At 32.3% G+C, this 17,651-nt stretch overlaps 2 protein-coding genes across 2 annotated transcripts; one reads left to right on the plus strand and one right to left on the minus strand.

Moving 5' to 3' along the window:
• Positions 1-1,441: 1,441 nt before the first annotated feature.
• Positions 1,442-5,617, minus strand: LOC112416627 (uncharacterized). The gene is made up of 6 exons (XM_024770888.1): positions 4,480-5,617; positions 4,298-4,419; positions 4,053-4,159; positions 3,851-3,935; positions 2,471-3,079; positions 1,442-2,296 (listed from the first exon to the last, which is right to left on the minus strand). Exons 1-6 carry the CDS (start codon positions 5,615-5,617, stop codon positions 1,442-1,444), a joined length of 2,916 nt encoding a protein of 971 aa, XP_024626656.1.
• A 26-nt stretch (positions 5,618-5,643) lies between these two features.
• LOC11436958 (protein NRT1/ PTR FAMILY 4.2) lies at positions 5,644-13,895 on the plus strand. Its single transcript, XM_024770889.2, has 5 exons — positions 5,644-5,748; positions 10,924-11,029; positions 12,091-12,308; positions 13,097-13,501; positions 13,785-13,895. Exons 1-5 carry the CDS (start codon positions 5,644-5,646, stop codon positions 13,893-13,895), a joined length of 945 nt encoding a protein of 314 aa, XP_024626657.2.
• The last annotated feature ends 3,756 nt before the right edge of the window (positions 13,896-17,651 follow it).

Here is a 17,651-nt window from a genome sequence, read left to right on the forward strand (position 1 = left end):
TGTGACAATCAGAGTGCCCTCCACATTGCAGCTAACCCATTTTTCATGAAAGGACAAAGAACTTAGAGATTGATTGTTATTTGGTTACGGAAAAGTTGCAGGTTGGTGTCATGAAACTGCTTCTAATCACTTCTCAGGCTCAGATTGCAGACTTCTTCACAAAAGCATTGCTACCTCAACCTTTTCATACATTATTATCCATGTTGAGATTGGTAGATATTTACCAACCTCCAACTTGTAGGAGGCTATTGCATAGTGAAAATATTAGTGATAATAAATCTTAGTTATAAAGATAACTTGCAATACAAGTTATCAGTTAGTTACACTTTACATAATTATTTTAGGGTTATTCTTAGAATACGGTTAGTGTAGGATAGTTGCTATAGTATTTCAGCTCTCCTATATATGTTGTTCTAACACTCATTTCATTCATTTATCCCTTACTCCTTAATGTTATTAGGTTTGCAACTACTAAACCCTAATAATTTCCCTCTAAATCTATTGCATTAAATGTTGTTGGTGATAACCCTAGAAAATTCCCTCTAAAGCCAAATATTTAAATTTCAAAATGAATCCCAAGAATTGAGGGAAAAAATCTGATGATAGGAATTAGAGAAAAATTCTCCTTATTTTCCTCCAATTTTTAAGTTCAATTTTTAAATTTCTCTCCCACAACCTTTGGAATCTGCGATGCATGTATCAAGAAAACGGTTGATGTACATATGGTTATGTTATTGCATTTAATAACGTCCACCCTCATCTCTCTTTTTCCAACATGGCTATTCGTGTTCTCCATTCAGATTTTAATCCACTCTCTTTTCCATGCCCAAATTAAGTTCCACTATATCTCACAATTCCCATGCATACATCCATAGCTGCCCACTATATCGCACAATTCCCGTGCGGCTTACCAATGTCATCTCGGTTTTGTTGTGTGCTCATTCACTCCAAGTCCATCAACAAATCTGTATCAAGAAGAAGATAATAACCAAGTGCGGTGTTGCCCAAGATCCCCAAACTCATCGATGGTGTCTCTCACTCTATTATGACTTAGAGAGAAATGAATGAAACTCTTAATTCTCATTATGTCAAAAGAGTACAGTACAATGGTATTTATACAAAAGAGGAAAAGTATGCTAAGTACTGTGAACTAGCAACTAGAGAATTGCTACTCTAATAGTAAAGCTAAAAACATGAAAAGTAATAGTCCCCCTCAAGTTGGAGGTTTGTGTATATCAACTAAACCCAACTTGAACAACAAAGAATTGAAAGGCTGAGGAAGAATGGACTTAGTAAAACAATCTGCAAGTTGATTTTTAGAGGAAATGGGAAGAAGTTTCATGATTCCTGCTGCAAGTTTTTCTCTGACAATGTGGCAGTCAATTTCCAAATGTTTAGTTCTTTCATGGAACACTGGATTAGCTGAGATGTGAAGAGCACTCTAGTTATCACAGTACAACACAGGAATTCTAGTGCAAGTAATCTGCAAATCTTTCAAAAGATACATCAGCCATTGAAGCTCACAGGTAGCTGCTCCCAATGCTCTATATTCAGCTTCAGAAGAAGACCTAGAGACAGTGAGTTGTTTCTTGGTCCTCCATGAGATCAATGAATCACCAAGAAAGAAACATTGCCCAGAAATGGATCTTCTGGTGTCTCTACAACCTGCCCAGTCAGCATCTGAGTAACCTTGGATATAAGGAAGTGAAGATCTGGGAAAATGAAGACCTTTGCCAGGACAAGTTTTGAGATATCTAAGCACTCTTAAAGCTGCATTGTAGTGTGTTTGAGTTGGCTTAGATAAGAATTGGCTCAATTGTTGAGTAATGAAGGTAATGTCTGGTCTAGTTGCATTCAAATACAATAATCTCCCAACAAGTCTTCTGTAAGCAGGAATATCTGTGTATAGAGGTGAATCATCATGATATAGCTTGATTGAAGGATCTGAAGGGGTGGCTACAGGTTTTGAATCTAAAAGACCTGTATCAGACAACAAATCCAAACCATACTTCCTTTGGCACAAAGAAATGCCTAGTTTTGAATGAGCAACCTCCAAACCCAAGAAATATTTAAGCTGGCCCAAATCTTTAATTTTGAAGGAATTGTGAAGAATATTCTTAATAAAAGTGAATTCATCTAAAGAGTTACCAGCTAAGATTATGTCATCAACATAGACTAAGAGAGCAGTGAATTGAGTGGTACTATGTTTGATGAACAAAGAGTGATCTGCTGAAGCTTGTTTATACCCATGATTCACTAACAGAGATGCCAGTTTTTCATACCATTTCCTGCTGGCCTATTTGAGTCCATATAATGATTTGAGAAGCTTGCAGCATTGATTAGGCTTAGTGGTGGAAACACCTGGAGGGATGTCCATGTACACATCCTTTTGAAGATCCCCATGCAGAAAAGCATTATTGACATCTAGTTAGTGAAGATGCCAATGATTTAATGAAGCAAGTGCTAAAACCAATCTGATGGTGGTGTGTTTGGCTACAGGGGAATATGTGTCAAAGTAGTCCAACCCCTCTACTTGATTGTAGCCTTTAGCAACAAGTCTGGCCTTGTATCTTTCAATAGTGTCATCTGCATTATGCTTAATCTTGTAAATCCACCTACAGCCTATAGGTTTAGCATTAGGAGGTGAATCAATTATCTTCCAAGTTCCAGTATTTTCAAGAGCAGTGAGCTCAACTTGCATAGCTTGCCTCCAACATTCAAACTTGTTTGCCTCAGTGTAGGTTTTGGGTTCATTATGAGCATGAAGAGACAAAATGAAATGAGAGTGGGGATTAGAGATGTTATGATAAGAAACATAATTAGAAATAGAGTACAAGTTATTGACAGATGTAGATGATTTATGAGGACAAATATAATCCTTCAAATAAGAAGGAGAGATTTTATTTCTGGAAGAACATCTAATGGGTGGAGGACGAGAAGGGTCATTAGTGGGTGTAGTAGTAGTTGTAGGCTGAGTATGAGGAACATATTTAGTAGTTGATGGAGAATGAGAGATATCAGAAACAGAAGGAATGATAAGAAGGGATGAAATGGAAGTGAAATATTCCCAATCAAGACTCTGAGATGAGGAAATGGATTTATATGGTAAAACACATTCATGAAAAACAACATGTCTAGATATGAAGATCTCTCTAGTATGTAAATCATATAAAACATAGCCTTTGAAACCTAACTTGTATCCTAAGAAAACTGACTTTCTGGCTCTAGTTTCAAGTTTAGTTCTGTGACTTTGAAGGGATGAAGCATAGCAAAGACAACCAAAGACCTTAAAAGTAGTGATATCTGGTGGACTGTCATAAAGTAAATGGTAAGGAGAAAAATTGTGCAGAACAGGTGTAGGTATTCTATTGATGAGAAAGACAGCATGTAAGAAAGCATATGACCAAAAAGATAAAGGTAATTTTGACTGATATAATAAGGCTCTGCCTATGTTCAATATGTGTTGATGCTTTCTTTCCACTCTTCCATTTTGTTGGGGGGTTTCAACACAAGACCTTTGATGCAAAATACCTTTAGAGGCATAAAATTCATGGAGGAGAAATTCAGAACCATTATCAGTTCTGATGATTTTAGGTGTAACATGAAATTGATTCTCAATCATGACAATGAAGTTTTTAATGTGCATAGGAACTTCTGCTTTGGTTTTAAGCAATATGATTCACAAAAATCTAGTGTGATCATCAACTATGGTGAGAAAATATTTGTGACCATGAATAGAATTAATAGCAAGGGGTCCCCAAATATCAAAATGAAGTAACTGAAATTTACTGCTAGCATGAGAAGAACTATGGGAAAAGGGCAATTTCTTATGTCTGGCAAAATGACAAACATCACATGCAGCTTTATTATCAACAATAATAGAGGGATACAAATGAGTCATAGAGGACAATCTATGATTCGACAAATGACCAAGCCTGAAATGCCACAATGCAGATTCAGGTATTCTAGAACTATCAAACACAGTTTGAGACTAAGTAAAACTAGAATCAGAAATAGTACAAGCACTATGTGCCATTTTATTTGGTAAAGACTTAAGACTGCTATGAGGATGCATCTTCTGATTAGGAAACTGCATAGACAATGTGTAGAGACCATTTGATTTATCACCCAAACCAATCATCTTATGTGATGTCACATCCTGTATAACACATTTATTCGAAACGAAATTGCCACTACAAGATAAGGAATCACACATTTTGGAAACAGAAATTAAGTTGACTTTGAATTCAAGAGAATACAGAACATTATTTAGGTACAAATGAGGAGTAAAATATACATTACCAGCATAATGAACATATATGGAATTACCATTGGGAAGAGTAACAAGCACAGGTTTGATTTTGTAAAAAGCAGTGAAATGAGATTTTGAAAAACATACATGATCATTAGCGCCTGAATCTATGATCCAAATAGGCAAAGAATTGATATGAAAAGAGCATGAGAAAGCACTTTGTATACCTGACTGATAAGGAACAATAGGCATGGATGGTGAAGTGGTGAGTTGATTTGAAGTAGAAACAGAAGGAGACACAGCTGAGGATAACAGAGTTGCTTGTTGAAGCAAGTTTACAAGGTGCTCATATCTGTCTTGAGAAATACTAAAACCTGAGTCACCATTCCCATGCTCAGTGTTACTGACATTTCCAGATTCAACTGTAACACTATTAGTGGATCCTTGAGTGGAGGCAGTGGAATTTCCTGGTATGTTAGCATTGGGAAATCCATGCTTCAGGTAACAGGTATCAATGGTGTGGTTGGTGCGGTTACAAAAGGTACAGTGTCTAGATGAATTTTTCTGATTGCTATAATATCCTTTACCACGACCATAGGATTTCTTGGAATCAGCAACATTAACCAAAATATTGGATTCATCAGCAGGAAGAGAAAGGATAGGTGCATGATTACTCTCTTCTTGAATCACCAAAGAATACACCTTGTTCAAGGATGGAAGAGGATCCATAAGCAAGATCTGAGTCTTGACAATTGAAAATTGATCATTCAATCCAATGAGGAATTGCATGATTTGGTCTTCAACACGATAAACATGAGCACGAGTTGAAGCTTCACAACAGCATCGATGAATGCAAGAACAATTTGGAAGAGGTCTATGTGAATTAAGTTCTTCCCAAAGTGAACGCATCTCAGTGAAGTATTCAGAAACAGTTTTACCTCCCTGCTTTAGATTGTTGATGGAAGAACAAAGAGTAGAAATTCTGATTCTATCAGCTTTTGAGAATCTCTCTTTCAGGTCCTCCCAAACATCTAAAGCGTAATCGTGAAAGACAATATTTTGAGCAATGGATTCAGAAACGGAATTGATAATCCATGAATGAATTAGATGGTTGCACCGTTCCCACGCTGCTCTGTTCAAATCCAAAGCTTCAGGTTGTTGAATAATGCCATTGATGAAGGCGAGTTTGTTCTTCGCTCCCAATGCGCGTTTCATCGAACGACTCCAAGCTAAGTAATTTGAGCCATTGAGTTTGGGAATGATCGTAACAGAATTCGATCCTTCGCTTGGATGAACGTAGAAAACCGATTCTACATCTTGTTGCGGTGCAGCTTGAAAGATGACAGGAGCTTGACGAGGAGGCATGATTCAATTGAGGAATCGAAAAATCAATGCGTAAAAACGCAAAATTCAAGGAGAAGAAAGAGAAGAAAAGCGATGAAAATCACCGATTGAAACAAGAAAGAGGAAGTAGAGAAGCAAAGAGAAGAGCTTCTGCAAGTAACAATGGTGGAAAGAGGGAAGAAAAACAGAGGTAGAAGAAGAAGAATGCGGCGGAAACAACCGTAACAGAAAACGGTTAGGATCGGAACTTCTCTCTCATGAGAGAGAAATCTGATACCATATTATGACTTAGAGAGAAATGAATGAAACTCTTAATTCTCATTATGTCAAAAGAGTACAGTACAATGGTATTTATACAAAAGAGGGAAAGTATGCTAAGTACTGTGAACTAGCAACTAGAGAATTGCTACTCTAATAGTAAAGCTAAAAACATGAAAAGTAATACACTCCGACGCCGAAACTTCCGTTGTTGAGAATCGCAACTCGCCGGAAGGTCAATAACCTAAGGCTTTAAATCAATTCTTCTCCTTTTCATTCATTCCCATTTGACACTACTCTCCTTTTCATTCATGCATAATTACCAAAATGTAAGTTATTCTGCATAATGTTGTTGAAGTTAAGCTTTAACTATTATGTAAGTTAGTCAACCTTTGCTCAAAAAAAAGAAAAGAAATGTCTCAACCCTTTAATCACTAGATTACACATTTTTAGATAAAAACTTTAATTGATATATATTGATTTATAAATAATAATTCACTCGAATAGTAAATAGTAAATCACACCGATACGTTACACAGGTCGAAGATCACTTATTACTTTCTATTACAGTCGATAAGACCCGTGCGATAGCACAGGTCAAAAGTCTAGTTTATTCCTTTATAATAATATGCTCGTGCAACGATAATTAAAAAATGTGTGTAATATGTATGAGTTGATATTGCAACCGGCCTTTATGGAGGTGGTGAGATGTATTGTCACAACTAGGCATATCAACATGAGATACTGAGAGGAAAGTTTGAACTTGTGTTGTTAGTATTTTCACATGTCCTATGATGAATTTCAACTTTCTTGACGATGATAGTTGAAGTTACTTCTTCAGCCTTTGTCTTCGAACAAAGCGAACAGCAACATTGAAGCAAGGTATGATATGTTGAATCGTTTGAATCAGATTAAATTCTTCTAAGATCCACCGTGAGTGAGATTGGATTTGGTAATTTTGATCTTTTGAAGAAAACGACGGGAAGAAATGGTTCCCACAGACAGCGCCACTGTTCGAAACAAATAGTATAATTTATCCGAGGAGGATAAGGATACTCATAGTGGTGGTGGATCGACGGAAATATGTGCTCCATTCGTTAATGTCGGTGCTCTGAGGGTTTGTTGGCCGCAACCCCGTTTAGGAGAAGGGGGTGTTGTACCTACAGGCGCTCCGAGGCTCAAGTCAGTATATGAACAAGAGAGAAGAGCATAGAGAGATACATACCTTGTGAGCTTGTCAAGAACTCATTATATAAAGTTTAGGAGACCTTGTGTGGTCATGGTGGGAAGTCATTATGAATGGCCCCATGACTGCCCTCAATGGACGCCATTATGAGTCATTGGATCATTATGTATCATCATTGAGGCGAAGAGGATATGATGCATGATGGTAGGCTTTTTCTTGTTGGGCCTCTGAGTAATTGGGCCTAATTCGTAGTGGGCTAGGCTTTTGGCTAGTCCATAACACATAAATGTAGGATCTAATATGTACATTGATCAAACAAAGATTTATATGAATTTTTTTTCAGATATGTTGTTGAAGGATTTCAAATTATTTATGTGATTGTTATTATTTTTAATAATGTATTTTTACACGAATAACATGTGGTCGTGGTGGAAAGCCGTTATGAATGGCCCCATGAATGCTCTCAATGGACACCATTATGAGTCGTTGGGTCATTATGCATCTTCATTGAGGCAAAGTAGATTTGATGCCTGATGGTAGGCTTTTGCTTGTTTAGCCTCTGAGTAATTGGCCTAATTCGTAATGGACATGCCTTTTGGCTAGTGCAGAACACATATAAATGTATGACCTAATATGTACATTGATCAAACAAAGATTATATGGATTTTTTTCATATATGTTAGTTAAAGGATTTCGAATTATTTATGTGATTGATATTATTTTTAAGGGAAATGCTAACCGGTGCCCCCGGGGCACTGGTTAAGGATATTGAAAAGGAAATTATATAGTAATTAATGTATTGAAATTGTGTAATTAATTTATAATAAAGTTAAAAACAGTTTCCTTTTATGGTAATAATTTCATTTTATGGTATGCTTAACCCGTGCCCCGAAGACACCGGTTAGCAGGGCCCTGTTTTTAATAATGTATTTTTACATGAATTACATGTGATTATGGTGGGAAGCCGTTATGAATGGCCCCATGAATGCTCTCAATGGACGCCATTATGAGTCGCTGGGTCATTATGCGTCTTCATTGAGGCAAAGCAGATTCGATTTCAGATGTTAGGCTTTTGCTTGTTTAGCCTCTGAGTAATTGGGCATAATTTGTAGTGGACTAGGCTTTTGACTAGTCCATAACACATATAAATGTACGACCTAATATGTACATTGATCAAACAAAGACTTATATGATTTTATTTTCATATATGTTGTTGAAGGATTTCAAATTATTTATATGATTGTTATTATTTTTAATAATGTATTCTTACACGAATAATTTATTGTACATTTTTTTCAAATTGAATTAATGACAATAATTTTATTCACCACAATTACCAACAATATTACATTCTAAATATAACTCACCCCCTCCGAAGCAGGGGAGCGCGGTCTAATCCTTATTTATTAATTTTGTTAGGTTTGCAGCAATTTAACCTAATTTTTTCCCGCTCATTTGCTTTATTAGGTTTGCAATTATTTAACCTAACAAATTTCATCTAAAAAAATGCATCATACCAATTTCATTCCTATCCTCTTGCCTTTTTTTTTGAAGCAAATATTTTCTACACTTATTTGATGCTGCATGTTTGTTTCTAGAAACTTCGAGCATATCAATGATCACGTTTTATACTTTTTTTTTTGGATTTTTTTTTGACAATTTTTCATACACTTTCTTTTTTAAGGAAATATTTTGTACACTTATTTAATACTAAAAAAAATAGATCTCACCAATTTCATTCATATCCTCTTGCCTATTTTTTTTTGACAATATTTTGTACACAATACTAGGAAAAATCATTACACTAATTTCATGCCTTTTTTTTTTACAATATTTCGTACACTTGTTTTTTTAAACCAATTTCATGCCTTTATTTCATTCCTATCATGTTTCCTTTTTTTTTTTGACAATATTTTTTACACTTATTTAATACTTTTACAAACAGAATTTAACCTAATTTTTTCCCGCTCATTTGCTTTATTAGGTTTGCAATTATTTAACCTAACAAATTTCATCTAAAAAAATGCATCACACCAATTTCATTCCTATCCTCTTGCCTTTTTTCTGAAGCAAATATTTTCTACACTTATTTGATGCTGCATGTTTGTTTCTAGAAACTTCGAGCATATCAATGATCACGTTTGATGGCTTCTATTTTATACTTTTTTTTTTTGGATTTTTTTTGACAATTTTTCATACACTTTCTTTTTTAAGGAAATATTTTGTACACTTATTTAATACTAAAAAAAATAGATCTCACCAATTTCATTCATATCCTCTTGCCTTTTTTTTTTTTTGCTATCCTCTTGCCTTTTTTTTTTTGACAATATTTTGTACACAATACTAGGAAAAATCATTACACTAATTTCATGCCTTTTTTTTTTTTACAATATTTTGTACACTTGTTTTTTTGAACCAATTTCATGCCTTTATTTCATTCCTATCATGTTGCCTTTTTTTTTTTTTGACAATATTTTCTACACTTATTTAATACGTTTACAAACAAAATACTCTAATTTCCATGTAAACTTGGTTGTATATACCAAGCCCTAAACTTGTTTCTCTCAAGAAAAAGAAGAAGAAAAAAAACCTAAACCGTGTAAAAAATTCATACACAACAAAAAAATCATATATTTTGATATTTAGAGCTTTGCAAATGGAAAGACGTGACGTTGCAACTTATTTTTTTCACTGTTACCAATTACATTTTGCATTTTATTATTCGTATGTCAATCCCTTTACTATAAACCCGAGCGGAGCACGGGTCAAAAATTTAATTTATTTAAAAGATTGAAGTCTCACAAATATTTTTTTCATATGTTCAGCAAACTCGACTAAGATCTTGTCACCAAAAGATATAACTCGTTGTCACAAAAAAAAAAAAGAAAAAAAAAACTCAACTAAGATCCAGCTCTGATTATCTCTCTCCTACTCCAGTCCTATATTAAGAAAGATCCGGAGGCCTTTTTTTTAGGTAAAAGAATCAGAGGTAAAGATTATGATATGTATCTCATTTGTAATTGCATACCCCTTTTTAATTAAGATACAATGTACTATACTAGTAGTCGAATATTCATATCGAGCACAATCAACTCATAAAAGGAACAAATCTTCATAACATAGCCCAAATCACCATTCTTTTTAAAAAAAGCAATAAATCAATAACGAATACATATTAGATTAACCAAAATTACTTTAACCACAAAATTAAATTTAATTATTTAAAATCATTTCAACCTTCAATATGACTATGTATATGGACAAAATCCTATTACACACTTATCATATATATTGTGAATTTTATTTTACTATATAAAGAATTATTTTTTGTCATTATACATCAAGTTTAGAAAGGATATATTCAAAATATATTTTTTTTGACAAAATATTCAAAATATAAATTAAATGCTATAACTACTTATTTTTTGACCAGAGAAAGCCAAAAGTACTTGTCTGTATAGTTTTTCTCTTCTTTAAAATTGTAAAGTGATAATGTAAATTTTGTATTTTTTGACAAAACATAAAAGCAAAGAATAATTTTAAGATAGGAATTAATTGTTCGGTACAATGAATTTTTTAGATATAATGTTTTTCAAGAATTATTTTCTTATTTAAACTTTCGTTCTTTTGTGCAGGCATCAATATCAATATATTATGTTCAATTAGAATACAAATCTTATTAAGTCACTTGTTTTGATTTGTTCTTTAATAAAAGAACCCATAGTGAGTAACAACAGTCGTTTTATTTCATTCATCCATGGTATGTTTCCGAAAACATAGTAGAATTGTGTTTAATGTATCATTTGATATTTACTTCTTATTTTTCATTGTTTGAAATTTTTTCTTGTTTTCCTTGACTTCATTTCAAATATGTATTGTGTAGGATCCAGAGCATAGCAATATTGGAAATGACAATTATACTGACTACAAAGGCAGGAAGGCAGATCAAAGAAAGCATGGTGGAGTAAGAGCTGCTTCCATTGCATGTGGTAAGCAAATTTCATTGTTGATTCATATATATTTTTGTTATTCCGTAAATATGTTAATTAGTTTATTATTTGGATCAGATTAATCAATAGGAAATGGATTAATCAATCCCAAGTAAATATTATTTAATAATATTGAGAGCATCATATATTTGAATCTTTGTGTAAGTGTTTTTTGATTAGCCAATCTTACATGTCAAATTCTCTTGGTAAATATTATCTCTTATTAAGTGTAAATTACATGCCAAAATTTATTTGTTGTTTCAGGTATTATTTTTTAGGGTCTTTCTTTCATGTACAAAAGAATGAAAGTTTAAATAAGAGATGTGTCCACTAATGGTGAACTAATGTTCAAGTCATGAGAGATGTGTCCACACTTAATATCAATAATGCCTAAAATAGAATAATCTCATATTGAGGAACATATAAATATTAATAAAAACTAAATCATGATAAATATTTTTGAAATTAAAATAAGGAAATTAAAAATGAAAAATAGTTTTTACTGTATTTGCTCCGGTTCAAAAACTTGACATGAGTGTATATATATATAATTACTTATTATTACATAACCACGAAAGTTTGAAGAGTGTGGCCACCAAAGATTAGTCTGATTGGTTGTAAGGATGCAACATATGTAACTCACAACAATCTGGTTTCAACTTCCATTATCTAAGTAAGAATTGCATTGCTTTGTAATTTGTAAGCATTTTATGAACTTTGATTGATGTCGTGATTCCAGTGATGTTATGCAAGTAACTCAGCAACATTTTTCAATTGTCAGCATTGACATATCTAGACGTGTTGACATTTATAATAATTTTTAAAAATTAATTAATTAATTTGTGAAAATGAATAAATTAATTAAATGTATTCTCATGTTGATAGTGTAGTGTCAGTGTTGGACACCGAACATATCTTCAATCAAAAGTGTCTATGTTATAAAATTTGAAGATAGTTGGAAAACATGTTTAAAAAGAAATATGAAAAAGTTGAATATATCTTCACAAATTCAACCACTGGTTTTATTATTGATTAATAAATGGTAATTTTTATAACTGCAGTTGTAGAGATTATGTTGAGCTTGATCACCTCATGCAATGGAGTAACCTTAGTTGACTATTTTTTCAAGTCAATGCATTATTCAGTTGCTGAATCTTCAAACATGGTTACCAACTTCTTGGGAACGGCCTATTTGCTTAGCATTATTTGGGGGTTTATTAGTGACTCTTACATAACAAGATTCACTACATTCTTAGTTTCTGGTACCTTACAATTGATGGTATGAAAATCTCATTTTCTCTTTAATATATTGTTCAAACACAAGTAGCGTGCATTTATTTAATTTTTTTTAAAGATGGAGCGTGTATTTTTTTTTAATGTTCAAATAAGACAATTTTTATTTATTATCTTCTGGACCACGTAAATTATATATTATTTGTAGTTAATACTCACTTTAGTTTGTGATCTCGATAGTAGATTCAGATCCGACAATTGAGATTGTAATTTTCAAATTTGTCATAGTTATGTTTTGTGTCGTTTGATCTCTATCCAACAACCTAAATGGACTAATTGCAGACACTATAGAAAATTCTCAATGTAAGAATTCAAATCTTTCTCTTGTGCCCAATATTAGACATCTAGAGGTAACCCAACAACAAATATAAAATACAACGGCCAACAGCATATATATAATCTTGAATTTTAAATGATAAATCCAAACTCAACCCGAAATTTGGTTCAGATGATGATTATCCACCACTTATAACCATCAATTATGCCATATCATAGATCTACATAGAATCTTAATAGGGTTCAACATGTAAATCACAAGTAATAATTTCATACCATTGATCGTCTTTTATTTTGTAGTTATGTGATACAAAATGCATCACATATTAAGAATGCTCTAATACATGTACTACATGATTTCCAAAATATATATATCCAATTAAAAATACAAGTTACGACATTATTACATTAATCATAATTTCATTAAAACCTTAGTTTACAATTTTTAATTTTTTTTACAAATCACCTACTCTTCAATTTGTTTTCCTTTAAATGCAGGGACTAATGATGCTAACATACCAAGCACAAAACCCTAATTTGCAACCACCAGAAAATAAAACACCATCCTATATTCAAGCTCTTTTTCTTTTTACTGGACTTTATGCTATAGCCGCGGGACTTGGTGGAATGAGAGCTACCTTAGCTGCACATGGTGCTGATCAACTTGATCACAACAACAAGAGCCTCATTTCCTCTTACTTCAGTTGGTATTTCTTTAGTTTAATCACAGGAGGACTTTTGGCAACATGTGTTATGGTTCCAATTGAACAAAAATATGGGTGGAGTACAAGTTTTTTTATATTGCTTTTTGTTGCAAGTTTAGCATTGTGCACTTTTGTGTCTGGCTTTCCTTTGTATAGATATAAACGACCTTCTGGAAGTCCTTTAACTCAGATCATTCAGGTGATATACATGTTTGCAATATAAAAAAATATTAATTTATATACAACTTCAATGTAAATATTTTTTTATATTGTCAACAATCATAACTACTACAAATATTTGACTTCAATAAAAACTACTTCGAAAGTCACATGTGATTTGTTGACAATCTTATTCTTTTTTACAATAACAAATGATGTATCAACATTAAAATCTATACAAAAAAATTTGTCAAATTTAGTTTATTTATTGATGCATGTATATTTCTAATTTTTTTTATTTTTTTTGTATTTTTGTTGTCAAGACACTTGTTACTTCAGCTGGGAATATAAAGGTGTCAACTGGTGGAAGTTTGAATCATGATGTGACAGAACTATTACTTGCTGGAGACCAATCCCATGATAAATTCAAGTAAGCTCATTATCTTTTATTCATTTTGTTAAATACACAATTGAATTAATAACCCGTTTAGATTAACTTATTCGAGTTTAATTAAAAATATAAATACATGTGAGATTGTTTGTGAGAGTTTATAAAAATAGTTTATGATGTGTCCATAGTTGTTTTAAGCTTATTTTTGTATGTTGTACTAGTTTATGAAATTTTTGGTATGCATATTATTAAATAAAAAAAATATATATATAAATGTGTCTAATTCTAAGTTTTCATCTCACAATGAAAAAATCATCCACCATGAATCCTTTCAAATAATCCACCAATGTTAAAATAAAAAGAAGTGAAGAATCATATAATAACGTAAAATGATATAATTTTGCAGGTTTCTGAATAAAGCATTGATAGATCAAAACATTGGCGTTGCTCAAGTTAAGGAAACAAAATCCTTCATTGGCCTTCTCCCAATATTTGTCACCACAATCATGATGAACTGTTGCGTAAGTCAAATTTTAACATTCTCAGTACAACAAGGAAACCTCATGAACAGAACACTACACAATTTCACAATCCCCACACAATCTATAGCATTTGTTCCAATTATTATATCACTCACTTTCATAATCCTATTTGAACAACTCAAAAAAATGAACAAACACAAAGATGCTTCAAACCCCAAATTCTACAAACCACTTTTTAGAATGGGAATTGGATTGGCACTAGTATCAACATCAATGTTTGTGGCATCAATCATTGAATCCAAGAGGCTTGAAGCATTCAAGAATGGGAAAACACTATCGGTGTTTTGGTTATTGTTTCAATACATTTTATTAGGGTTATCTGATACACTTACATTGGGAGGAATGCTTGAATTTTTCTACTCAGAAGCACCTGAAAGTATGAAAAGTATTTGTACTTCATTATCTTGGTGTTCAAGTTCTATGGGATTTTTTATGAGTTCAGTGTTGGTGACTTTAAGCAATTCAATTAGTGGAAGATTTGGAAAGGAATGGTTTGGTGGAAAAGATCTGAATCATTCTAGGTTGGACCTTTTTTATGCTCTTCTTTGTATTATCAATATTTTAAATTTTCTGTTGTATGTTTACTTTGCTAAGAGGTATTAAATCTCTTATCAAATGTAATTTGGAGTAAAATGTCATTTTATATGTAAGTTTGGAATAAAATGTCATTAAAATAAACAATTAACTGAATTGTTTATTTGACAATTGATGGTTGTAGCATTAACATTACATAGACGATAAAATTATATAACTTTTCATTTCCTGTTGAAAACAGATTATTGAATTGATTGTGAATGAGTTTCACCTTAATTTGATATTTTCTCAAAGGGTTTAGACTGTATGTGTGACAACCTCATAATTACTTTGAAATCCAACAAATTAATTTATTATCGATTACATATTGTTGATCTTATCTTTCAAACAGAAATATGTAAACCCGTATTAATGTACTTTCACTTATGAAAAGCTTTTGAAATCATTATGTGGTTACTTTTCAAACGAAGACTTTGCCTATAAGTTTTTATCTTTTAACTTTTTTACTATATATCTAGATAATCTTTGATTTCTAAGGTGGATTGGGTGTCATTTGGTTCAAAAATAAGTCAAGTCAAACTTGGTGCAACTTGACTTCAGGTGAACATTTTTTCACTTCAACGTAACTCAAACTTGAGTTTGATCCAGTAACTTAAATGAAATGAACGATAAAACTAAAATCTTAAAAAGGCCCATCAACTTTTATGCTCTTCTTTGTATTATCAATATTTTAAATTTTCTATTGTATGTTTACTTTGCTAAGAGGTATTAAATCTCTTATTAAATTTAATTTGAAGAAAAATGTAATTTTATATGTAAGTGTGGAATAAAATGTCATTAAAATGAACAATTTATTCAATTGTCTATTGGACAATTGATGATTGTAGCATTACATTACATGGATGATAAAATTAAATAAAATTTCATCTCCTATTAGAAATAGCTATATATTTATTTTACAAACAAATACCATATGAAAACAGATTCTCATTGAATGGATTGTGAATGAGTTTCACCTTAATTTGATATTTTTCTTAAAGGTTGTTAGACCTTGTGTGTGTGTGTGTGTGTGTGTGTGTGTGTGACAACCTCAGAGTTACTTTGAAATCCAAAAAATTATTTTATCGATTATATTGTTGATCTTATCATTCAAACAGAAATATGTAAACTGGTATAAATGTACATGTACTTTTACTCACGAAAAGCTTTTGAAATCTTACTTTTCAAATGAAGACTTTGCTCATACGTTTTTCTCTTTTTTTTCTTGTAACTTTTTTACTATTTAGATAATCTTTGATTTCTAAGGTGGGTTGGGTATCATTTGGTTCAGAAATAAGTCAAGTAAAACATGGTTCAACTTGACTTGAGGTGAACATTTTTTCATTTTAAACTTAACTCAAACTCACTAACATTTAAGTTTGGCCCAGTAATGATAGACGAAATTGGCAAGTGCACCAAATCGTAACAAGTAATAAGGTAGTAAGTTTATTGTTCTCCACAGGGATTGTCGTTCAACTCGGTAATTAGAAAAAATTATTAGAAAGAAAATAGAAAAAAGATGTGAAAGAGATTTGCAGGGTTTAATTGCTCTCCCCAACGTGAGATTAGGTTTGTATGATTTAGAAGTGTAACGGTGATTAGGAATCCTTGAACCCCCTCTTACTTCTTTGTTGGATCGATTCAAAGTGCCTATTAATTAAGACCTATGAATTACATAAATAATGGTTTACTATAGAAAGAATATTAATGCAGGTGTGGGATTACTCCATAACCTCCATAACTCAATTATTAAAGCCATGAATATGTCCTTTGACGGCAACATCTCGTGTGACTCCTAAATTGTCATCTAAAGGAATTACACTTCATGATATGTCTCACCCTAAAACCTAAGGGGTTCCTAATGAATTAAAGACAATTGAGAAAAAGTCATATGTAACAATTCGGTTAAAGCGCAAGAACTAGTTTATAAACCTTAACCTTGTTTGCAAATGATTGAAACGACGAAGCTTATGAAAGGCCAATATAATTCTAATCATAATTAACTTGGTAAAACAACAATTATGTGGTGTCTACTTTTGATTTAAGAAACTAGTTTCTAAACTCAATTAAATATTACGGGTGCTACATGTCAACCTAGTTAAAACTATGGTGTTCCCAAAACAAGAGAAAAGAAAACCCTAGGTTTCATACTTAAATTTCATTAAGAATAATGATGAAATAAGAAATTAGTACTTGATGGTCGGATTAGTCAAGTGTACTAAATTGTTTACTAAGTAATAAAGTGATAAGTAAAGTAATGTATCCATGGGGATTGTCGTTTCGTCTAAACAATTTGTGTTACTTATTTGAGAACAAAAATATAAAAGAGATAAGGGTTTAGAGATTTGCAATTTTTATTTGCAACAAAGCAAGTTTACATATTTTGATTGCAGAATGTTAGCGGCTGTTAGGATTCTTTAAATCCCCTCTATTTATTTGTTGGATTTACGTAAGAGACAAGTCTTATTCGAGTTAATTCACGTAAGGGTTATTTAAGTGATGAGTTTGTAGGACGTGATAACCAAATCAGTTTGTCAAGCTGCACCTGGTAGTTGCATAGTGATCTTTACGTGCGGGGTCTATACTTTCACGGTCGATTACAGTTTATCCCTCCGCCTGTTGAGTTGTACTTGTTGATCACATGGTGATCTTTACGTGTGGGGTTATCTCACTCAGGTGTAATT

The sequence above is a fragment of the Medicago truncatula genome, chromosome 7 (genome assembly GCF_003473485.1).
Source record: "Medicago truncatula cultivar Jemalong A17 chromosome 7, MtrunA17r5.0-ANR, whole genome shotgun sequence".
NCBI classification, from domain to species: Eukaryota; Viridiplantae; Streptophyta; class Magnoliopsida; order Fabales; family Fabaceae; genus Medicago; species Medicago truncatula.

Coding starts and splice junctions, on each gene's coding strand:
- LOC112416627 (XM_024770888.1), bottom strand. CDS start 5,617: ATGCCTCCTCGTCAAGCTCCTGTCATCTTTCAAGCTGCACCGCAACAA. Junction 4,420..4,479: donor TATTGTTCCTTATCAGTCAG/GTATACAAAGTG, acceptor TTTGGATCATAG/ATTCAGGCGCTAATGATCAT. Junction 4,160..4,297: donor ATGTTCATTATGCTGGTAAT/GTATATTTTACT, acceptor TGTGTTATACAG/GATGTGACATCACATAAGAT.
- LOC11436958 (XM_024770889.2), top strand. CDS start 5,644: ATGCGTAAAAACGCAAAATTCAAGGAGAAGAAAGAGAAGAAAAGCGAT. Junction 5,749..10,923: donor AAGCAAAGAGAAGAGCTTCT/GCAAGTAACAAT, acceptor TGTATTGTGTAG/GATCCAGAGCATAGCAATAT. Junction 12,309..13,096: donor CTGGTACCTTACAATTGATG/GTATGAAAATCT, acceptor CTTTAAATGCAG/GGACTAATGATGCTAACATA.